This window comes from Procambarus clarkii, chromosome 88, assembly GCF_040958095.1.
Source record: "Procambarus clarkii isolate CNS0578487 chromosome 88, FALCON_Pclarkii_2.0, whole genome shotgun sequence".
Lineage (NCBI taxonomy): Eukaryota > Metazoa > Arthropoda > Malacostraca > Decapoda > Cambaridae > Procambarus > Procambarus clarkii.
In genome coordinates, this window is record NC_091237.1 from 11262611 (window position 1) to 11281656 (window position 19046).

The 19046-nt window shown below is 44.3% G+C and overlaps 1 protein-coding gene across 1 annotated transcript in view; it reads right to left on the minus strand.

Annotated features, from left to right (window-relative positions):
* Positions 1-14733, minus strand: part of LOC123745736 (uncharacterized) — a 30259-nt gene extending 15526 nt beyond the window's left edge. Inside the window, exon 1 of the mRNA XM_069317467.1 lies at positions 14546-14733. Within this exon, the coding sequence (XP_069173568.1) occupies positions 14546-14575 (30 nt within the window). The 5' untranslated portion in view covers positions 14576-14733. The remainder of the gene's footprint in view (positions 1-14545) is intronic.
* Positions 14734-19046: the final 4313 nt, after the last annotated feature.

Below are 19046 nucleotides of genomic sequence, written 5' to 3' on the forward strand. Positions count from 1 at the left end.
TAATACCAAATTTCATGACCTTGAGGTTACCTTGAGGTGCTTCCGGGGCTTAGCGTCCCCGCGGCCCGGTCGTCGACCAGGCCTCCTCGTTGCTGGACTGGTCAACCAGGCTGTTGGACGCGACTGCTCTCAGCCTGACGTATGAATCACAGCCTGGTTGATTAGGTATCCTTTGGACTCTGTAGCTCTTGGAGTGTCAAGGATATCTACCTGACAGTATTTGAGACAGTAGCAACTCCAGATGACATGATTGCTTCAGTACAGCTGATGACTTGGCTATGAAACTAAGCCAATCTTGGCTACCATGTGCAACTCTTAAATCTGCCGCGTGAAATCTTGCACTACATTCTATCGTAATCCCGTAACTAGAAGTGGCTTTTGTGGTGGTGTCTTTGGGGAAGTGTGTGCACTCAACCCGGTCCTTGTATTATTGTTTACATGTTAGAGATGATAGAGATAAAGCTGTTGTGTCAGAATGTATGAAATATTTCCCCTCAAGTCCTCAGAGAGGAACTGTTAATAATAATAATAATAATAATTTTTATTTAGGCAAAGGTACATACATAAAGAGATTTTACAAAGTTTGTTGGCTTTATAGATAGAGCTAGTACATACAATGCCTAAAGCCACTATTACGCAAAGCGTTTCGGGCAGGAAAAAACACTACTGACTAAAGCTTAAAACTAATGGGTAAAAAGAAAAAAAATGCGTTGAGTACAAATAAAAATAGAGGTAAAAGAGGGGGGAACATTGTTGAAAAAACAGCACAAATACAATTACAAATTATTACAGAAAATTACATTAAAACAGCGTTGATTTGTAAAACAAAAAAAAAACAAAAAACATACATGGGTTGACAATAGAGAGGTAAGGTAGGTTACAGGGAATTTATTAGGTATAGCTTCGTTTTTAACTTAAACTGGTTGAGAGAGGTACTGTCTTTAACATGGTTGGGAAGGTCATTCCACATCCTGGGCCCCTTGATTTGTAGAGCATTTCTGGTTTGATTAAGTCGTACTCTAGGAATATCAAAACTGTATTTATTTCTGGTGTGGTGCTCATGGGTTCTGTTACAACCTTCTATGAAGCTTTTGAGATCAGGATTGGCATTACAATTTAGCGTTTTGTATATGTATAGTACACATGAGAGAATGTGCAGTGACTTAATGTCTAACATATTCAGGGATTTGAATAGGGGTACCGAGTGATGTCTGGGGCCAGAGTTGGATATTGTCCTAATAGCAGCTTTGTGTTGAGTAATTAGAGGACGTAAGTGATTTTGGGTAGTAGAGCCCCAAGCACAAATACCATAGTTGAGATATGGATAGATAAGGGAGTAATAGAGAGTCACCAGGGCAGGGCGTGGTACATAATATCTGATCTTAGAAAGAATGCCCACAGTTTTTGAAACTTTTTTTGATATGTTTAGAATGTGTCCCTGGAAATTCAGCTTGTGGTCAATGAGAATGCCAAGGAATTTGCCATCTAATTTGTTACAAATTTGGGTATTGTTTATTTTGAGATTTATTTGATTAGAGGATTTATTGCCAAACAGAATATAGAAAGTTTTGTCAATGTTAAGGGTGAGTTTGTTGGCAGTTAGCCACAGATGGACTTTATTTAGCTCAGTATTTACTGTGGCATTTAGAGCAAGGGGATCAGGACTGGAGTAAATGAAGGTTGTGTCGTCAGCAAATAGGATTGGTTTGAGGTGTTGGGAGGCATTTGGAAGGTCATTAATGTAGATGAGAAAGAGGAGAGGGCCAAGTATGCTGCCCTGGGGAACACCAATGTTGATGGGTAGGGTGGGCGAAATTGTATTATTCACAGAAACACATTGGAGCCTGTCAGTAAGGTAGGATTTGAGGTATTGTAGGGAGTGTCCTCTGACACCATAATGATGTAATTTAAGAAGAAGGTTTTGGTGGTTGACAGTATCGAAAGCTTTACGCAGGTCCACAAATAACCCAACAGGGAACTCATTTTTATCAAGAGCTGTATGAATCGAGTTAAGCATACTAATAAGTGCATCGTTAGTGTTTTTTTTTGGGCCTGAAACCATATTGGCAAGGGCTAAGTATATTGAGTTTGGCTAGATATGAGTAAAGCTGCTTATAGATTAGTTTTTCAAAAAATTTTGACAAGTTTGGCAGGATTGATATAGGTCTGTAGTTGTTAACATCTGTGAGATCACCACATTTGTGGACAGGTGTTGGTGTTACGTCGACCCGTCATACACACCACGAAACTAACACGTTGCTACAATGTTCGAACAAGTTGCAACACCCTCCAACAAGTTGCAACAACAGTCTAACACGTCATAAAAAACTTTAAACAAGTTGTAATGAGGTGACAATAGGGGAGCATTACGTTGTGTGTTTGTAGGCAAGCACTCGGCATATTCCTAGAGTCAGGTTACACAGACTTCCTCTTGTATAGGTCTAGCAAGGCTTATATTGTCTATCAGGATATGGGTAACGGACCATCTGGGAAGTCCTTGTCTCTGACCAGTGTTGGGTAACGGACCATCTGGGAGGTCCTTGTCTCTGGCCAGTGTTGGGTAACGGACCATCTGTGAGGTCCTTGTCTCTGACCAGTGTTGGGTAACGGACCATCTGTGAGGTCCTTGCCTCTGGCCAGTGTTGGGTAACGGACCATCTGTGAGGTCCTTGCCTCTGGCCAGTGTTGGGTAACGGACCATCTGTGAGGTCCTTGCCTCTGGCCAGTGTTGGGTAACGGACCATCTGTGAGGTCCTTGCCTCTGGCCAGTGTTGGGTAACGGACCATCTGTGAGGTCCTTGTCTCTGACCAGTGTTGGGTAACGGACCATCTGTGAGGTCCTTGCCTCTGGCCAGTGTTGGGGTCCTTACCTCTGGTCATCATGACTACACTGTTTGCATTACTGGAAGTGTGATGGAAGTAGAGCCATAAATAGAGCAGCAGTTGCGGAATTGAACAATGAAGCAGAGCATCACCTTGGCTTCACACTCTGCTCTTGCCTCAGTTACCATAATAATAACTATATAATTATAATTACTTGTCTGGAGAAAGGAATGTTGTTTCATCGTGCGTCTGGCACTGTGGCACATACACAGTGGTAGAGGCTGACTCCATACACAGTTTCAAATATAGGTATGATAGAGCCCAGTAGGCTCAGGAACCTATACACCAGTTGACTGACAGTTGAGAGGCGGGACCAAAGAGCCAGAGCTTCCCCACCGCAAGTAAAGGTATAATAAACAAAGCACAGGAACGTAGTATACCATACAAATTGAATAGATCGTATACTAATGACCCAAAGTGGATAACAAAGAATTTGAAGAACCTTATAGGTAAAAAGAGAGCTTGGTACAAAAGGATTAAAAATGGGGAGGTCACTTTAGAACAGGAATTCGTACAACTGGTTAGAAATGTTAAAAAAGAGATAAGGAAAGCAAAAAGGAACTATGAAGTTCGCATAGCAGGGCAAGCAAAGACAAATCCTAAAGGGTTTTTTCAGTTATATCGTACTAAGACTAGGGAAAGGATAGGTCCATTAAAAACTGAGACAGGTCAAATAACAGATAGTGATGAAGAGATGAGTAGTATTTTTAATAAATATTTTGTATCTGTATTTACTAAAGAGGAACTTAACAATATGCCTTCAGCCGAACAAGTCTATGTGGGTGGGGACGAGGACAGGTTGACGAGTTTAGCCGTTACCAGGGAGGATGTTCTTAAACAAATAGTAAAACTCAAACCAAACAAATCCCCAGGGCCGGATGAAGTGTTTGCTAGGGTGCTTAAAGAATGCAAAGAGGAGCTTTGTGACCCACTGTCAACCATATTTAATAAATCAATAGAGTCAGGCAGAGTGCCAGAGTTTTGGAAAGTTGCTAATGTGATACCAGTTTTTAAGAAAGGAGATAGATCACTTGCGTCTAACTATCGACCAATTAGCCTAACGTCTATTGTGGGAAAGTTACTCGAATCTATAATAGCAAATAAAATTCGTCTTCATCTTGAAAAACATAAATTAATAATTGAGTCGCAACATGGTTTTATAAATGGCCGTTCATGTTTAACAAATTTGTTATCTTTTTATTCTAGCATTGTTGAGGCAGTTGATAGTGGTAAGGATTGCGATGTTGTATACCTTGACTTTAGCAAAGCTTTTGATACAGTGCCACATGAAAGACTGATTAAAAAAATAGAGTCTCATGGTATTGGGGGTGCTATATTAAGCTGGATTAGGGCATGGCTATACCAAAGGAAACAGAGAGTTAGTATAAATGGAATCAAGTCAGAGTGGGAAAATGTTGTAAGTGGAGTGCCTCAAGGCTCTGTCCTGGGACCTCTGTTGTTTATAATATATATAAATGATTTAGATTCAGGTTTGAGTAGCAACATTTGCAAATTTGCCGATGATACGAAAATCGGTAGGGAAATTAATTCGGAGGAGGACTCACTATCACTTCAAGTTGATCTAGATAGGGTTTTGAAATGGTCAAAGGATTGGCAGATGCAGTTTAATGCTGATAAATGTAAAGTTCTGAGGTTAGGTAATGATGATAGAGTTACAAGATACGAGCTAGATGGTGTTGTGATTGCGAAGTCGGATTGCGAAAGGGATCTGGGAGTTATGATTAGTAAGAATTTAAAACAAAAGGATCAATGCATAAATGTTCGTAATAAGGCAAATCGGACACTTGGATTTATTAATCGCAGCGTTAGTAACAAGACACCTGGTGTGGTTCTCAAGCTATATCTTGCTCTAGTTAGGCCCCATTTAGATTATGCAGTTCAGTTTTGGTCGCCATATTATAGAATGGATATAAATTCACTTGAACGTGTCCAGCGTAGGATGACTAAGTTAATTCCCCAAATTAGAAATCTTTCATATGAAGAAAGATTAACAAAGCTTAAGTTGCATTCACTGGAAAGGCGAAGAGTTAGGGGTGACATGATAGAGGTTTACAAGTGGATGTATGGACATAACCGGGGGGATATTAATAGGGTATTAAAAGTATCAACACAGGACAGAACACGAAACAATGGATATAAATTGGATAAGTTTAGATTTAGGAAAGACTTGGGTAAATACTGGTTCAGTAACAGGGTTGTTGATTTGTGGAACCAATTGCCGCGTAACATTGTGGAGGTGGGGTCCCTCGATTGTTTCAAGCACGGGTTGGACAAGTATATGAGTGGGATTGGGTGGTTATAGAATAGGAGCTGCCTCGTATGGGCCAATAGGCCTTCTGAACATAAGAACATAAGAACATAAGAACAAAGGCAACTGCAGAAGGCCTGTTGGCCCATACGAGGCAGCTCCTATTCTATAACCACCCAATCCCACTCATATACTTGTCCAACCCGTGCTTGAAACAATCGAGGGACCCCACCTCCACAATGTTACGCGGCAATTGGTTCCACAAATCAACAACCCTGTTACTGAACCAGTATTTACCCAAGTCTTTCCTAAATCTAAACTTATCCAATTTATATCCATTGTTTCGTGTTCTGTCCTGTGTTGATACTTTTAATACCCTATTAATATCCCCCCGGTTATGTCCATTCATCCACTTGTAAACCTCTATCATGTCACCCCTAACTCTTCGCCTTTCCAGTGAATGCAACTTAAGCTTTGTTAATCTTTCTTCATATGAAAGATTTCTAATTTGGGGAATTAACTTAGTCATCCTACGCTGGACACGTTCAAGTGAATTTATATCCATTCTATAATATGGCGACCAAAACTGAACTGCATAATCTAAATGGGGCCTAACTAGAGCAAGATATAGCTTGAGAACCACACCAGGTGTCTTGTTACTAACGCTGCGATTAATAAATCCAAGTGTCCGATTTGCCTTATTACGAACATTTATGCATTGATCCTTTTGTTTTAAATTCTTACTAATCATAACTCCCAGATCCCTTTCGCAATCCGACTTCGCAATCACAACACCATCTAGCTCGTATCTTGTAACTCTATCATCATTACCTAACCTCAGAACTTTACATTTATCAGCATTAAACTGCATCTGCCAATCCTTTGACCATTTCAAAACCCTATCTAGATCAACTTGAAGTGATAGTGAGTCCTCCTCCGAATTAATTTCCCTACCGATTTTCGTATCATCGGCAAATTTGCAAATGTTGCTACTCAAACCTGAATCTAAATCATTTATATATATTATAAACAACAGAGGTCCCAGGACAGAGCCTTGAGGCACTCCACTTACAACATTTTCCCACTCTGACTTTATTCCATTTATACTAACTCTGTTTCCTTTGGTATAGCCATGCCCTAATCCAGCTTAATATAGCACCCCCAATACCATGAGACTCTATCTTTTTAATCAGTCTTTCATGTGGCACTGTATCAAAAGCTTTGCTAAAGTCAAGGTATACAACATCGCAATCCTTACCACTATCAACTGCCTCAACAATGCTAGAATAAAAAGATAACAAATTTGTTAAACATGAACGGCCATTTATAAAACCATGTTGCGACTCAATTATTAATTTATGTTTTTCAAGATGAAGACGAATTTTATTTGCTATTATAGATTCGAGTAACTTTCCCACAATAGACGTTAGGCTAATTGGTCGATAGTTAGACGCAAGTGATCTATCTCCTTTCTTAAAAACTGGTATCACATTAGCAACTTTCCAAAACTCTGGTACTCTGCCTGACTCTATTGATTTATTAAATATGGTTGACAGTGGGTCACAAAGCTCCTCTTTGCATTCTTTAAGCACCCTAGCAAACACTTCATCCGGCCCTGGGGATTTGTTTGGTTTGAGTTTTACTATTTGTTTAAGAACATCCTCCCTGGTAACTGCTAAACTCGTCAACCTGTCCTCGTCCCCACCCACATAGACTTGTTCGGCTGAAGGCATATTGTTAAGTTCCTCTTTAGTAAATACAGATACAAAATATTTATTAAAAATACTACTCATCTCTTCATCACTATCTGTTATTTGACCTGTCACAGTTTTTAATGGACCTATCCTTTCCCTAGTCTTAGTACGATATAACTGAAAAAACCCTTTAGGATTTGTCTTTGCTTGCCCTGCTATGCGAACTTCATAGTTTCTTTTTGCTTTCCTTATCTCTTTTTTAACATTTCTAACCAGTTGTACGAATTCCTGTTCTAAAGTGACCTCCCCATTTTTAATCCTTTTGTACCAAGCTCTCTTTTTACCTATAAGGTTCTTCAAATTCTTTGTTATCCACTTTGGGTCATTAGTATACGATCTATTCAATTTGTATGGTATACTACGTTCCTGTGCTTTGTTTAGAATATTCTTAAATAAGTTATATATTGAATCCACATCGAAATCCCCATTTAAGTCACCTATCGCTGGGTTCATGTCTCGCTCCAAGACCGGCCCACACCCCATACCCAAGCCTTTCCAATCAATTTGACCCAAAAAATTTCTTAGGCTATTAAAATCAGCTTTTCGAAAATCTGGCACGTTAACAGAATTTTCTCCTACTGGTCTATTCCATTCTATGCTAAATCTGATTTCTTTGTGATCACTGCTCCCTAGCTCACTCCCTATTTCGATGTCATTAATTTGCGTTTCCCTGTTAGTTAACACTAAATCTAAAATATTATTTTCCCGTGTTGGTTCCTTAATGTGTTGCGTAAGAAAGCAATCGTCAATTAATTCTAGAAAATCTTCTGCTTCACTATTCCCTGTTTTGTTCAACCAGTTTATTCCGCTAAAATTAAAGTCACCCATGACATAAATACTGTTAGATCTAGATGCTCTAGATATTTCATCCCATAGATGCTTTGCTTCCATTCTGTCTAAATTTGGTGGCCTATATATTACTCATTATAATATTATTAGCTTTTTCGTTTAATTCAATCCAAATAGTTTCTGTGTGTGGCTCTGTTTTGATTCCCTCTTTGAGACTACATTTCAAATTGTCCCTAACATATATGGCTACTCCACCTCCTCGTCTAATATATCTATCTGTGTGAAATAGTTTAAATCCATATATTTGATATTCAGCTAATAGTTCTCTATTTTCTACATTCATCCACGTTTCGGTAAGTGCAATAATATCTATTTTTTCTGTGCAGACAAGAGCATTTAATTCGTTAATTCTATTTCTTAGACTTCTACTGTTAGTGTAATATACCCTAAGTGAATTGTTATTTTGCGGACCTTCTCTTTCCCTGATCGTTTTGCCAATTCCTTTCTCCCACAAACACATACTTTTATTACCTCCTTCCTCCAAATCAATTCCCATACCTCTATCTACTAACAGTTTAAACCCAAACAAACACCTCTAACCACTTCTTCTAGCGAGTTCGCAACAGCAACAACCCCAGCTCTCGATAGATGCACCCCATCACGAGCATACATTTCATTTCTTCCATAGAAGAAATGGCCTTCTGCAGTTACCTTTGTTCTTATGTTCTTATAATAAGAGAGAAAAACGCGGGTTCGAGTCCTCGTCGCGGCCCTTGTGGATTTGTTCCTTTATGAGATCATTAACGACAATAAGGAAAGCAATGTTATGGAACAGTGTCATTGCATCGAGGAAAGCTGTATCTGCCATATCCATGAGGGAGGGGCTGTCCCAATTGGATTGTTTGTTAGCTTTTGAGTTGGTTGGGCTGGGTATTGAGGCTGTGGAGCATCCCACTTTATGGTGTAATCTATAAAGCTTGGCTCATGAATCCTTACAGAGTCACCTAGGCAGCAGAACAATCAGCAGAATTTGGGATCGATGAATTGTTTCCAACGTAGGCTAGACATATATGAATGGATTTGACTGTGCATAAATACTGGTTCGATAACAGGGTTGTTGATTTGTGGAACCAATTACCCCGTAACGTGGTGGAGGTGGGGTCCTTCGATTGTTTCAAGCGCGGGTTGGACATGTATATAAGTGGGATTGGGTGGTTTATAAATAGGAGCTGCCTCGTATGGGCCAATAGGCCTTCTGCAGTTGCCTTTGTTCTTATGTCCGTATGGGCCAATAGGAGCCGTTTCATATGAACTATGAGCCGTACGAGCCGTCTCGTATGGTTTACAAGTGGGTGAATGGACATAACAAAGGGGATATTAATAGGGTATTAAAAGTATCAACACAAGACAGAACACGAAACAATGGGTGTAAATTGGATAAGTTTAGATTTAGGAAAGACTTGGGTAAATACTGGTTCAGTAATAGGGTTGTTGATTTGTGGAACCAATTGCCGCTTAACGTGGTGGAGGTGGGGTCCCTTGATTGTTTCAAGCGCAGGTTGGACAAGTATATGAGTGGGATTGGGTGGTTATAGATAGGAGCTGCCTCGTATGGGCCAATAGGCCTTCTGCAGTTGCCTTTGTTCTTATGTTCTTAAAATCCTCCCTTAAGAGGAGCAAGAACTAGAAGCACATGTCTTCCCGCACGTGTATGTCGCTTCCTGAAAAATGTGGTATTTGTGTTTATAAGTTACTGCAAAGGCTGCACGCTCTCCCTTGTAATTGTTTTACTCTGTGATCGGTAACAGCGGCAGATAACAGGTGACCACTCGGTTTCTCACAAGACAACCACGCCTCTCACACGCCCACCAGGCCTCTCACACGCCCACCAGGCCTCTCTCACGCCCACCAGGCCTCTCTCACGCCCACCAGGCCTCTCACACGCCCACCACGACTCTCACACGCCCACCACGACTCTCACACGCCACCCGGCCTCTCACAAGACCCCCCCCCGGGCTCTCACAAGACCCCCCCCCCCCCGGCCTCTCACAAGACCCCCCCCCGGCCTCTCACAAGACCCCCCCCCCCCGGCCTCTCACAAGACCCCCCCCGGCCTCTCACAGGACCCCCGGCCTCTCACAAGACCCCCCGGCCTCTCACAAGACCCCCCGGCCTCTCACAAGACCACTCGGCCTCTCACAAGACCCCCCGGCCTCTCACAGGACCCCCCGGCCTCTCACAGGACCCCCCGGCCTCTCACAGGACCCCCCGGGCCTCTCACAGGACCACCGTGACCACTGACAGGACCACCGTGGCCACTGACAGGACCGCCGTGACCACTGACAGGACCGCCGTGACCACTGACAGGACCACCGTGACCACTGACAGGACCACCGTGACCACTGACAGGACCACCGTGACCACTGACAGGATCACCGTGACCACTGACAAGACCACCGTGACCACTGACAGGACCACCGTGACCACTGACAGGACCACCGTGACCACTGACAAGACCACCGTGACCACTGACAGGACCGCCGTGACCACTGACAGGACCACCGTGACCACTGACAGGACCACCGTGACCACTGACAGGACCGCCGTGACCACTCACAGGACCACCGTGACCACTGACAGGACCACCGTGACCACTGACAGGACCACCGTGACCACTGACAGGACCACCGTGACCACTCACAGGACCACCGTGACCACTGACAGGACCGCCGTGACCACTGACAGGACCACCGTGACCACTGACAGGACCACCGTGACCACTCACAGGACCACCGTGACCACTCACAGGACCACCGTGACCACTCACAGGACCACCGTGACCACTGACTGGACCACCGTGACCACTGACAGGACCGCCGTGACCACTGACAGGACCACCGTGACCACTCACAGGACCACCGTGACCACTGACAGGACCACCGTGACCACTGACAGGACCACCGTGACCACTCACAGGACCACCGTGACCACTCACAGGACCACCGTGACCACTGACAGGACCACCGTGACCACTGACAGGACCACCGTGACCACTGACAGGACCACCGTGACCACTCACAGGACCACCGTGACCACTCACAGGACCACCAGCCACAGTCAACATGGGAAGTTCTCATACCTCACCATTTTCTCCTCTACGGTCAACAACCTCCAACTCTGTACATTAACTAATAATTTCTTTTACAAGTTCTACAAATCTCTAACTCCAAAAGGCATCAGATAACGAGGAAACAAAAGCGCATCAAATAATTAGGGGTGTAAGGGATCAAGGGCTGCGTTTTGGCGCCGGATCGTTGCCTCGGGAGGGTTCGAATCCCTCTAACACCTTATTTACCGTCTCCTGCTCTGTTCTCTTCCTATTTATCGTTTTTTCGACCATTATTCTTGTTTTGGTAAGCGGTAGATGGAGGGATTTTGTTTTGTTATTAAAAGTAAAGAAATTGACTTAATTTTGTTGGATATTGTTATTTTCATGATGTATAAGTAAGGTTACCCGGCGTTGCCCGGGGCTTCTGATGTTCATGGGTGTCTGTAAATGCTAATATTTCTACATTTAACTTCGGCCGACCCTCTTGCCCACCAGGGGTATAGCTCCCTCTTGCCCACCAGGGGTATAGTTCCCTCTTGCCCCACCAGGGGTATAGTTCCCTCCTGCCCACCAGGGGTATAGCTCCCTCTTGCCCCACCAGGGGTATAGTTCCCTCTTGCCCCACCAGGGGTATAGTTCCCTCCTGCCCACCAGGGGTATAGCTCCCTCCTGCCCACTAGGGGGTATAGCTCCCTCCTGCCCACCAGGGGTATAGCTCCCTCCTGCCCACCAGGGGTATAGTTCCCTCTTGCCCCACCAGGGGTATAGTTCCCTCTTGCCCCACCAGGGGTATAGTTCCCTCTTGCCCCACCAGGGGTATAGTTCCCTCTTGCCCCACCAGGGGTATAGTTCCCTCTTGCCCCACCAGGGGTATAGTTCCCTCTTGCCCCACCAGGGGTATAGTTCCCTCTTGCCCCACCAGGGGTATAGTTCCCTCTTGCCCCACCAGGGGTATAGTTCCCTCTTGCCCCACCAGGGGTATAGCTCCCTCTTGCCCACCAGGGGTATAGTTCCCTCCTGCCCACCAGGGGTATAGCTCCCTCTTGCCCACCAGGGGTATAGTTCCCTCCTGCCCACCAGGGGTATAGTTCCCTCCTGCCCACCAGGGGTATAGCTCCCTCTTGCCCACCAGGGGTATAGCTCCCACTTGCCCACCAGGGGTATAGTTCCCTCTTGCCCACCAGGGGTATAGCTCCCTCTTGCCCACCAGGGGTATAGCTCCCTCTTGCCCACCAGGGGTATAGCTCCCTCTTGCCCACCAGGGGTATAGGTTCCCGAATGCTACCCATAATTTGCCGTATTATAATCTATTGTGGTTACCTATCAGTACTCGCCTAGTTGTACTTGCTGGGGTTGAGCTCTGGCTCTTTGGTCCCGCCTCTCAACCGTCAATCAACTGGTGTACAGATTCCTGAGCCTATTGGGCTCTACCATATCTACATTTGAATCTGTGTATGGAGTCAGCCTCTACCACATGCATTCCATCTGTTAACTATTCTGACACTGAAAAAGTTCTTTCTAACGTCCCTGTGGCTCATTTGGGTACTCAGTCTCCACCTGTGTCCCCTTGTTCGCGTACCACCCGTGCTAAACAGTTTATCTTTATCTACCCTGTCAAGTCCTCTTATATGAATTGATCATGAATTTTATAGGTAGTGATCATGTATCTTACCTATCAGTGCTTATCTGTCAGTGCTTGCTTATCAGTGCTTACCTATCAGTGACTATGGACGGTAGGGTGACGGTCTCGCTTCATACAGGTCGGCGTTCAATTCCCGACCGTCCAAGTGGTTGGGCACCATTCCTTCCCCCCCGTCCCATCACCAAATCCTTATCCTGACTCCTTGCCAGTGTTACATAGCCATAATGGTTTGGCGCTTTTCCCCTGATAATTCCCTACCCCCCCCCCCCACTGTACCTCAGTGTAAAATCATTGGCTGCGAGATCCTGTGACCTGATTGGCTGAGGATTTCTCTTAATTGGATCCAGATTTATGTTTTGAAGGGAAACGCACCAGTTGATTGACAGTTGAGAGGCGGGACCAGAGAGCCAGAGCTCAACCGCCGCAAGCACAACTAGATGAGTACACACAGATGAGTCCTCAGTTCTGAACAATATCGCACGATACTTTTGTTGGCCTGATCAAACTTAGTTTATTATTATTATTATTATTATTATTATTATTATTATTATTATTATTATTTTCTACCACAGACGTGGCCATACATTTACAATGCTAACCAACATATATACATTTTCTTCTGTCCTTCGTGGACAGGGTGAAATAGCTATTGACAAATGATGACAAACCCAACATTCTGAAAGGCCACTCTGGAAGCCGCTTACCGGAACGGTTTCCAGGTCAGATCCTTGAGGCTGTGATGTCTGGGATGCTGTTAGAAGATTGTGGTTGGAGATGCAATTCGCAATATTTTTTTCTTTTGCGAATCGCAATAAATGGTCTATGTAGCGTGTGTTATGTGTGTGTTACGAACTGCAACAAGTGTGTTACGAACTGCAACAAATGTTACGAGCTGCGACAAGTGTGTTACGAGCTGCGACAAGTGTGTTACGAGCTGCGACAAGTGTGTTACGAACTGCGACAAGTGTGTTACGAGCTGCGACAAGTGTGTTACGAACTGCAACAAGTGTTACGAGCTGCGACAAGTGTGTTACGAACTGCAACAAGTGTGTTACGAGCGGCAACAAGTGTGTTACGAGCGGCAACAAGTGTGTTACGAGCGGCAACAAGTGTGTTACGAGCGGCAACAAGTGTGTTACGAGCGGCAACAAGTGTGTTACGAGCGGCAACAAGTGTGTTACGAGCGGCAACAAGTGTGTTACGAGCGGCAACAAGTGTGTTACGAGCGGCAACAAGTGTGTTACGAGCGGCAACAAGTGTGTTACGAGCGGCAACAAGTGTGTTACGAGCGGCAACAAGTGTGTTACGAGCGGCAACAAGTGTGTTACGAGCGGCAACAAGTGTGTTACGAGCGGCAACAAGTGTGTTACGAGCGGCAACAAGTGTGTTACGAGCGGCAACAAGTGTGTTACGACCTGCAACAAGTGTGTTACGACCTGCAACAAGTGTGTTACGACCTGCAACAAGTGTGTTACGACCTGCAACAAGTGTGTTACGACCTGCAACAAGTGTGTTACGACCTGCAACAAGTGTGTTACGACCTGCAACAAGTGTGTTACGACCTGCAACAAGTGTGTTACGACCTGCAACAAGTGTGTTACGACCTGCAACAAGTGTGTTACGACCTGCAACAAATGTGTTACGAGCTGCAACAAATGTGTTACGACCTGTCTCTCTATAACACCGCCCCCGGGAGAGAGCAGCACTCCCCTGTGGAACACCGCCACTGGTGGAGATTTATTAGAAACCAATTATGGTATAATCATCCGGATAAAAGGCAATTAGGTGGTAGTGGGGGGGGGGCTGGTAGATGGGTGGTAGTGGTGGTTGATGTATGACGTGGTTAGTGATGGGTAAATCTCCTTCCCCACTCTACTGCCCTTCCCCCTGCTGTCCCGGTTGTTGTGGTGGTAGGTGGGTGGTTGTGGTGGTAGGTGGGTTGTTGTGATGATAGGTGGGTGGTTGTGGTGGTAGGTGGGTGGTTGTGGTGGTAGGTGGGTGGTTGTGATGATGGGTGGTTGTGGTGGTAGGTGGGTGGTTGTGATGATAGGTGGGTGGTTGTGGTGGTAGGTGGAGGTAGCCGTAGTGAGGAGACTGACCGTAGAGATGAAGGCTGCGCAGTCCGCCATGGTCGCCGTCAAGACCCGCACTGACCCCCACCGCGGCTCCTCCTCACATATATATACAACACTTTCACTCCAGCCGCGGGAGGAGCAGGTGCCCTCAGCCCGCTCTAGGATGGGAGAGTGAGGAGAAGGGAGAGGTGGAACAGCGAGAGAGGGGGGAAAAAAGAGTGAGAGGGGATCAATAAAGGGAGAAATGGAAGAGATAACAAAGATAATAGAGAGAGAGAGCCAGACTTCGGCACTAGGCTAGGCAGAAATCAACACCCATTTTAATAATCGGTTCGAGACGATAGTAATGTGATTTTTGCCGTTGATTTCTGTTTAGTACATATATAAAAATAACACGCCGGTCATGAATATGGTAAACTCTTAAAGTTTATGACGACATTTGACAGTACGTATAAACAATTTTGACAGCATTTTTTCCCACGCTTTTAAATATTTTGACAGCATCCTAGAAGATTTTTATATACAATTTTAACGGCATTTTACAAAATCTTTAACCTTTCTGATAGCATTATAGACGGTTAAACACTTCTATAGCATAACAGAAAACGTTTAAACAGTGTTGACAGCATTTTAGAAGTAGTTTAATCACTTTTGACAGCATTTTCAAAGACGTTTAAACACTTTATGGAGCATTTTAGACGTTTAAACATCTTTGACAGCATTTTAGAAGATGCTTTAAACAGCTTTATTTACTACATTTTGTACAATCTTTAACCCGCTTTAACACATTTCCGAAGACTGTTAGAACTTCTCACAGCATTTTAGGAAGATATTTAAACAGTTTTGACGTCGTTTAAGAAATCGTCTGGGGAGGGGGGGGGGGGGGCAGAGACCCTTACCTATTAACCTAACATAAATGTATAAGACCCGATTATACCCCCGCACAGCGATCCAAGTTTCCTGGAAAAACTAGTATGGTAAGACACACGATAGGCTGTGGGCAGGGAGAGTTCCCAGCCATCTAGCTAGCAGGACGAGGCTGCTGGCGGCTCCCGGACTCCCGCCCGCCTTCGTCGCGGGGAATGAACGGAAAATGAGTATTGTTTATGGCGAAGAAGGTTAAAAACAAATGACTTCGCTGGTGAACGGGGCCGCCCTCCATGGTATGCTGTCAATCACACTTCAACATCATACTTAAACATGGCACTTTCACATTCTATTCAACATTAAGCTTCAACATCAACATTGGACGACCAAGTCTAAGGTGTGATGAGGTGATGAGGATCTTGTTCATCTGCATGGCACACTTCTACTGGATAGCCAAGTGGCCGTCTTTTATTGGATAACCAAGTGGGTGTCTTCCATTCGATGACCAAGGGGCTATCTTCCACTGGATAACCCACTGCCTGTCTTCCACTGGATGTCCAAATGGTTGGCTGGCGTTGCTCACCCGTCTCCAGATGGTGTTGGGAGCAGTGTCAGCAACTTTCTCACCCGCTGCTCTGATATGACTCCGGGCTCACGGTTAAGTACTCCACTCTTCGCCAAGACATAGTTCACGCTGTTAAATGACCTGATGTACAGTTATGATCATTTATTTCTGAACATATAAGCTGTTCCAATTGGGTCCCTAACTCTTAGTTAAAAGACGGACGAGAGACATTCACGGACACAGTCAGTCAGACTGGAAAAATAGATGGACAGACAGACGTCAGAGACAGAAATAGGAGAGTGAGAGTGAAGGCCTTTTTTTTATTATTATTTTTTACCACAGACGTGGCCACATATTTACAATGCTAACCAGGATATATACATTTTCTTCTGTCCTCCATGGACAGGGTGAGAGATCTGTTAAACATACAGTTTAGTGATTTATTGAACAATCAATCACAGAAGGTTGCTGTAGTGCTAATCTAGTCTACAGAAATAAATACAGATTTACGTCTGTCCTATGTACACAATGTTCGAGGTGCCCTTTTACATAGCGTTATTAATGTGCGTTTACAAAGGTGAAATGCAATTCTGACCAGCTTCCACATGTCCTCTATACACACACACACACACTGTGTCAAAGGCTTTCCGACAGTCCAAAAAAATGCAGTCTGCTCATCCTTCTCTTTCTTGCTTAATCTTTATCACCTGATCGTAGAATTCTATTAACCCTATAAGGCAAGATTTACCCTCCCTGAACCCATATTGATGGGTTGTCACGAAGTCCCTTCTCTCCAGATATGTTACTAGCTTTTTTCTCACGATCTTTTCCATCATTCAAGGTGATGTAGAAGATCATGAGAAAAACCTAGTAAAAAAAACTAGAAAAACCATGCATACAACAAGGACGGCCTCCTGAAGGTCCTCAAAAATCTAGCCAATGTGACACCCATCGACATTGGACAAAAGGGAGTCGATATTGTGCTCTACTTTTCGAGCAAGGAGGACCTCGAAAAAACTACAAGAACGCGTATGAGAACTGGACAAAGCGGACCTCTCTCTCAACTACCCTCATCAATACCTGGCTGCAGGAACGGTCTTTGTCAGCGAGACCAGCCAATGGATCGCGGACAAGACCACATTGGACGTCCTCACCAACGTACAGAAAGGAAATCGGAACACGTTGGTGTGGCTGTGATATGTTCTCGGCGGAGGTAGGCACACTACCTGAATTTACTAACGAAGAACCTACCCTGCTGGTCAGTAATCTTAATATCAGGCTTCCACACTTTGATACCAACTGTCATCAGCCCAATGTCAATGGACGGAAACTGTCACTATGTTAAGGGAAGTGAAACTCTTTGAGTCCTGGGTGATGAACAGCCAACTCACCTCAGAGGAGGAAGATTGGACTATGCTCTCCTGCTGAATGCACAGGACACGGATGCCGGAATACACATTGTGCACAGTTTATGTAGTGACCACTGGGCGTTGAATACCACCGTCGACATGAGCAAGAGAAGGAAAGAGACAAATGAAAGAAAAAGGTTATCAATCGAACCGGATATGAGGCCGCCCTTAATAAATAAGATGAGTGACTGGTTCACGGGATACCAAATCCCAGAAGACATTGATACATTTGTTGATGACCTTAATAACCAAATTGAACACTGTCTCATAGTTTCCGTGCCGTACGACTGGGTGCAGTAACCATCAGAAGAAGAAAATAAAATGGTATGAGAACGATTATGTAAAGATGCTCAATGCAAATGTAAGGAGTATGAGTAGAGAGTACCGGAGACATCCCACTGACAGTAACCAAGAGCTGTTTAAAACTGTGTGTCAAGTAGCCAGAGAAGAGAAGATTAAAGAGCGGGAAAGACAATGGCTTGAATTCACTAGCTCCATTGGAAGAGAAACATCTGCAAGACAAGTGTGAGCAGAAATTCAGAAAGCTAAGGGGGGCAGAGCCCGGCCTGCGGCTCACAAAGACCTCCAGGGTAAGGCTGAGGAACTAATTCACAAGTGGAGTGATGCAGCATTCTCCTCCTCCTCCCTCCCTGCAGAAGTAAGCAGGGAACATAATGACAAGAATTAGGATAACAAGAGCACAAACTAGTGATGACGAGTATGGGGAACGAATCGCACCCCAGGAAGTAAAGAGGGCTATGAAAAAGGGTAAAAGTACAGCACCTGGTGAGGATAGCGTCACCTACGACATACTCAATGCACTGTGTGAAGTGTCTGGGAATCCACTACTCCACCTGTTTAACAAATCATTCCAAAGTGGAGTGTTGCCCACACAATGGAAACATGCAATAATTGTTCCCATACCGAAGCCCAATGACCCTGGTAATTACAGACCTATCAGTCTCATGCCATGCACTTGCAAGATGCTTGACAGGATCATCCTAAACCGACTGTTGCACAAAATAGGCAGGCCAGGGGAGGGGGTCAATGGATTTGTTAAAGGACGGAGCACAACAAATTTCGTTATAAAATTATACTTTTTCAGAGTAAAAATAAGTTTCATGTTCTACATTCACCACCAACCTTATAATGAATAAATATGTCATATTTATTCATTACTAACGAAATGCTAGGAAGCTTTGTGCAGCTTTGAGTAAGTTTGGGTAGCTTTGGGTAATTAGACGGACCCGTCTAGAGGTGTCGTAGTGCGAGGAAGGAAGTTTGTAGGAAGATCGCCGTTCTTAAATGTTTTCCTGAAGCCCGACGTAGCCGCCACGACGATGGTAAGACTGAAAACTTTCCTGAGTACTAGCGTAATTTTAATTTTGCTTCGTGAATCTGGCCCCGCTAGAATCTAAGTGTTCCTGCTCATGTTTGGCCCTCCCCAACATATGACCAGCTGGGCCAAATGTCCATCCTCCGCCTATCTATCCTCATGTCATGTCATCTTATTCTCCCCCTTCATACTCAAGAAGATTCCTGTTATCTCACAGTATGTTTTTTTTTTTTGAGATATATACAAGAGTTGTTACATTCTTGTACAGCCACTAGTACGCGTAGCGTTTCGGGCAGGTCCCTGGAATACGACCCCCACGAAGAATCGTTCTTACAACCAAGTACACAT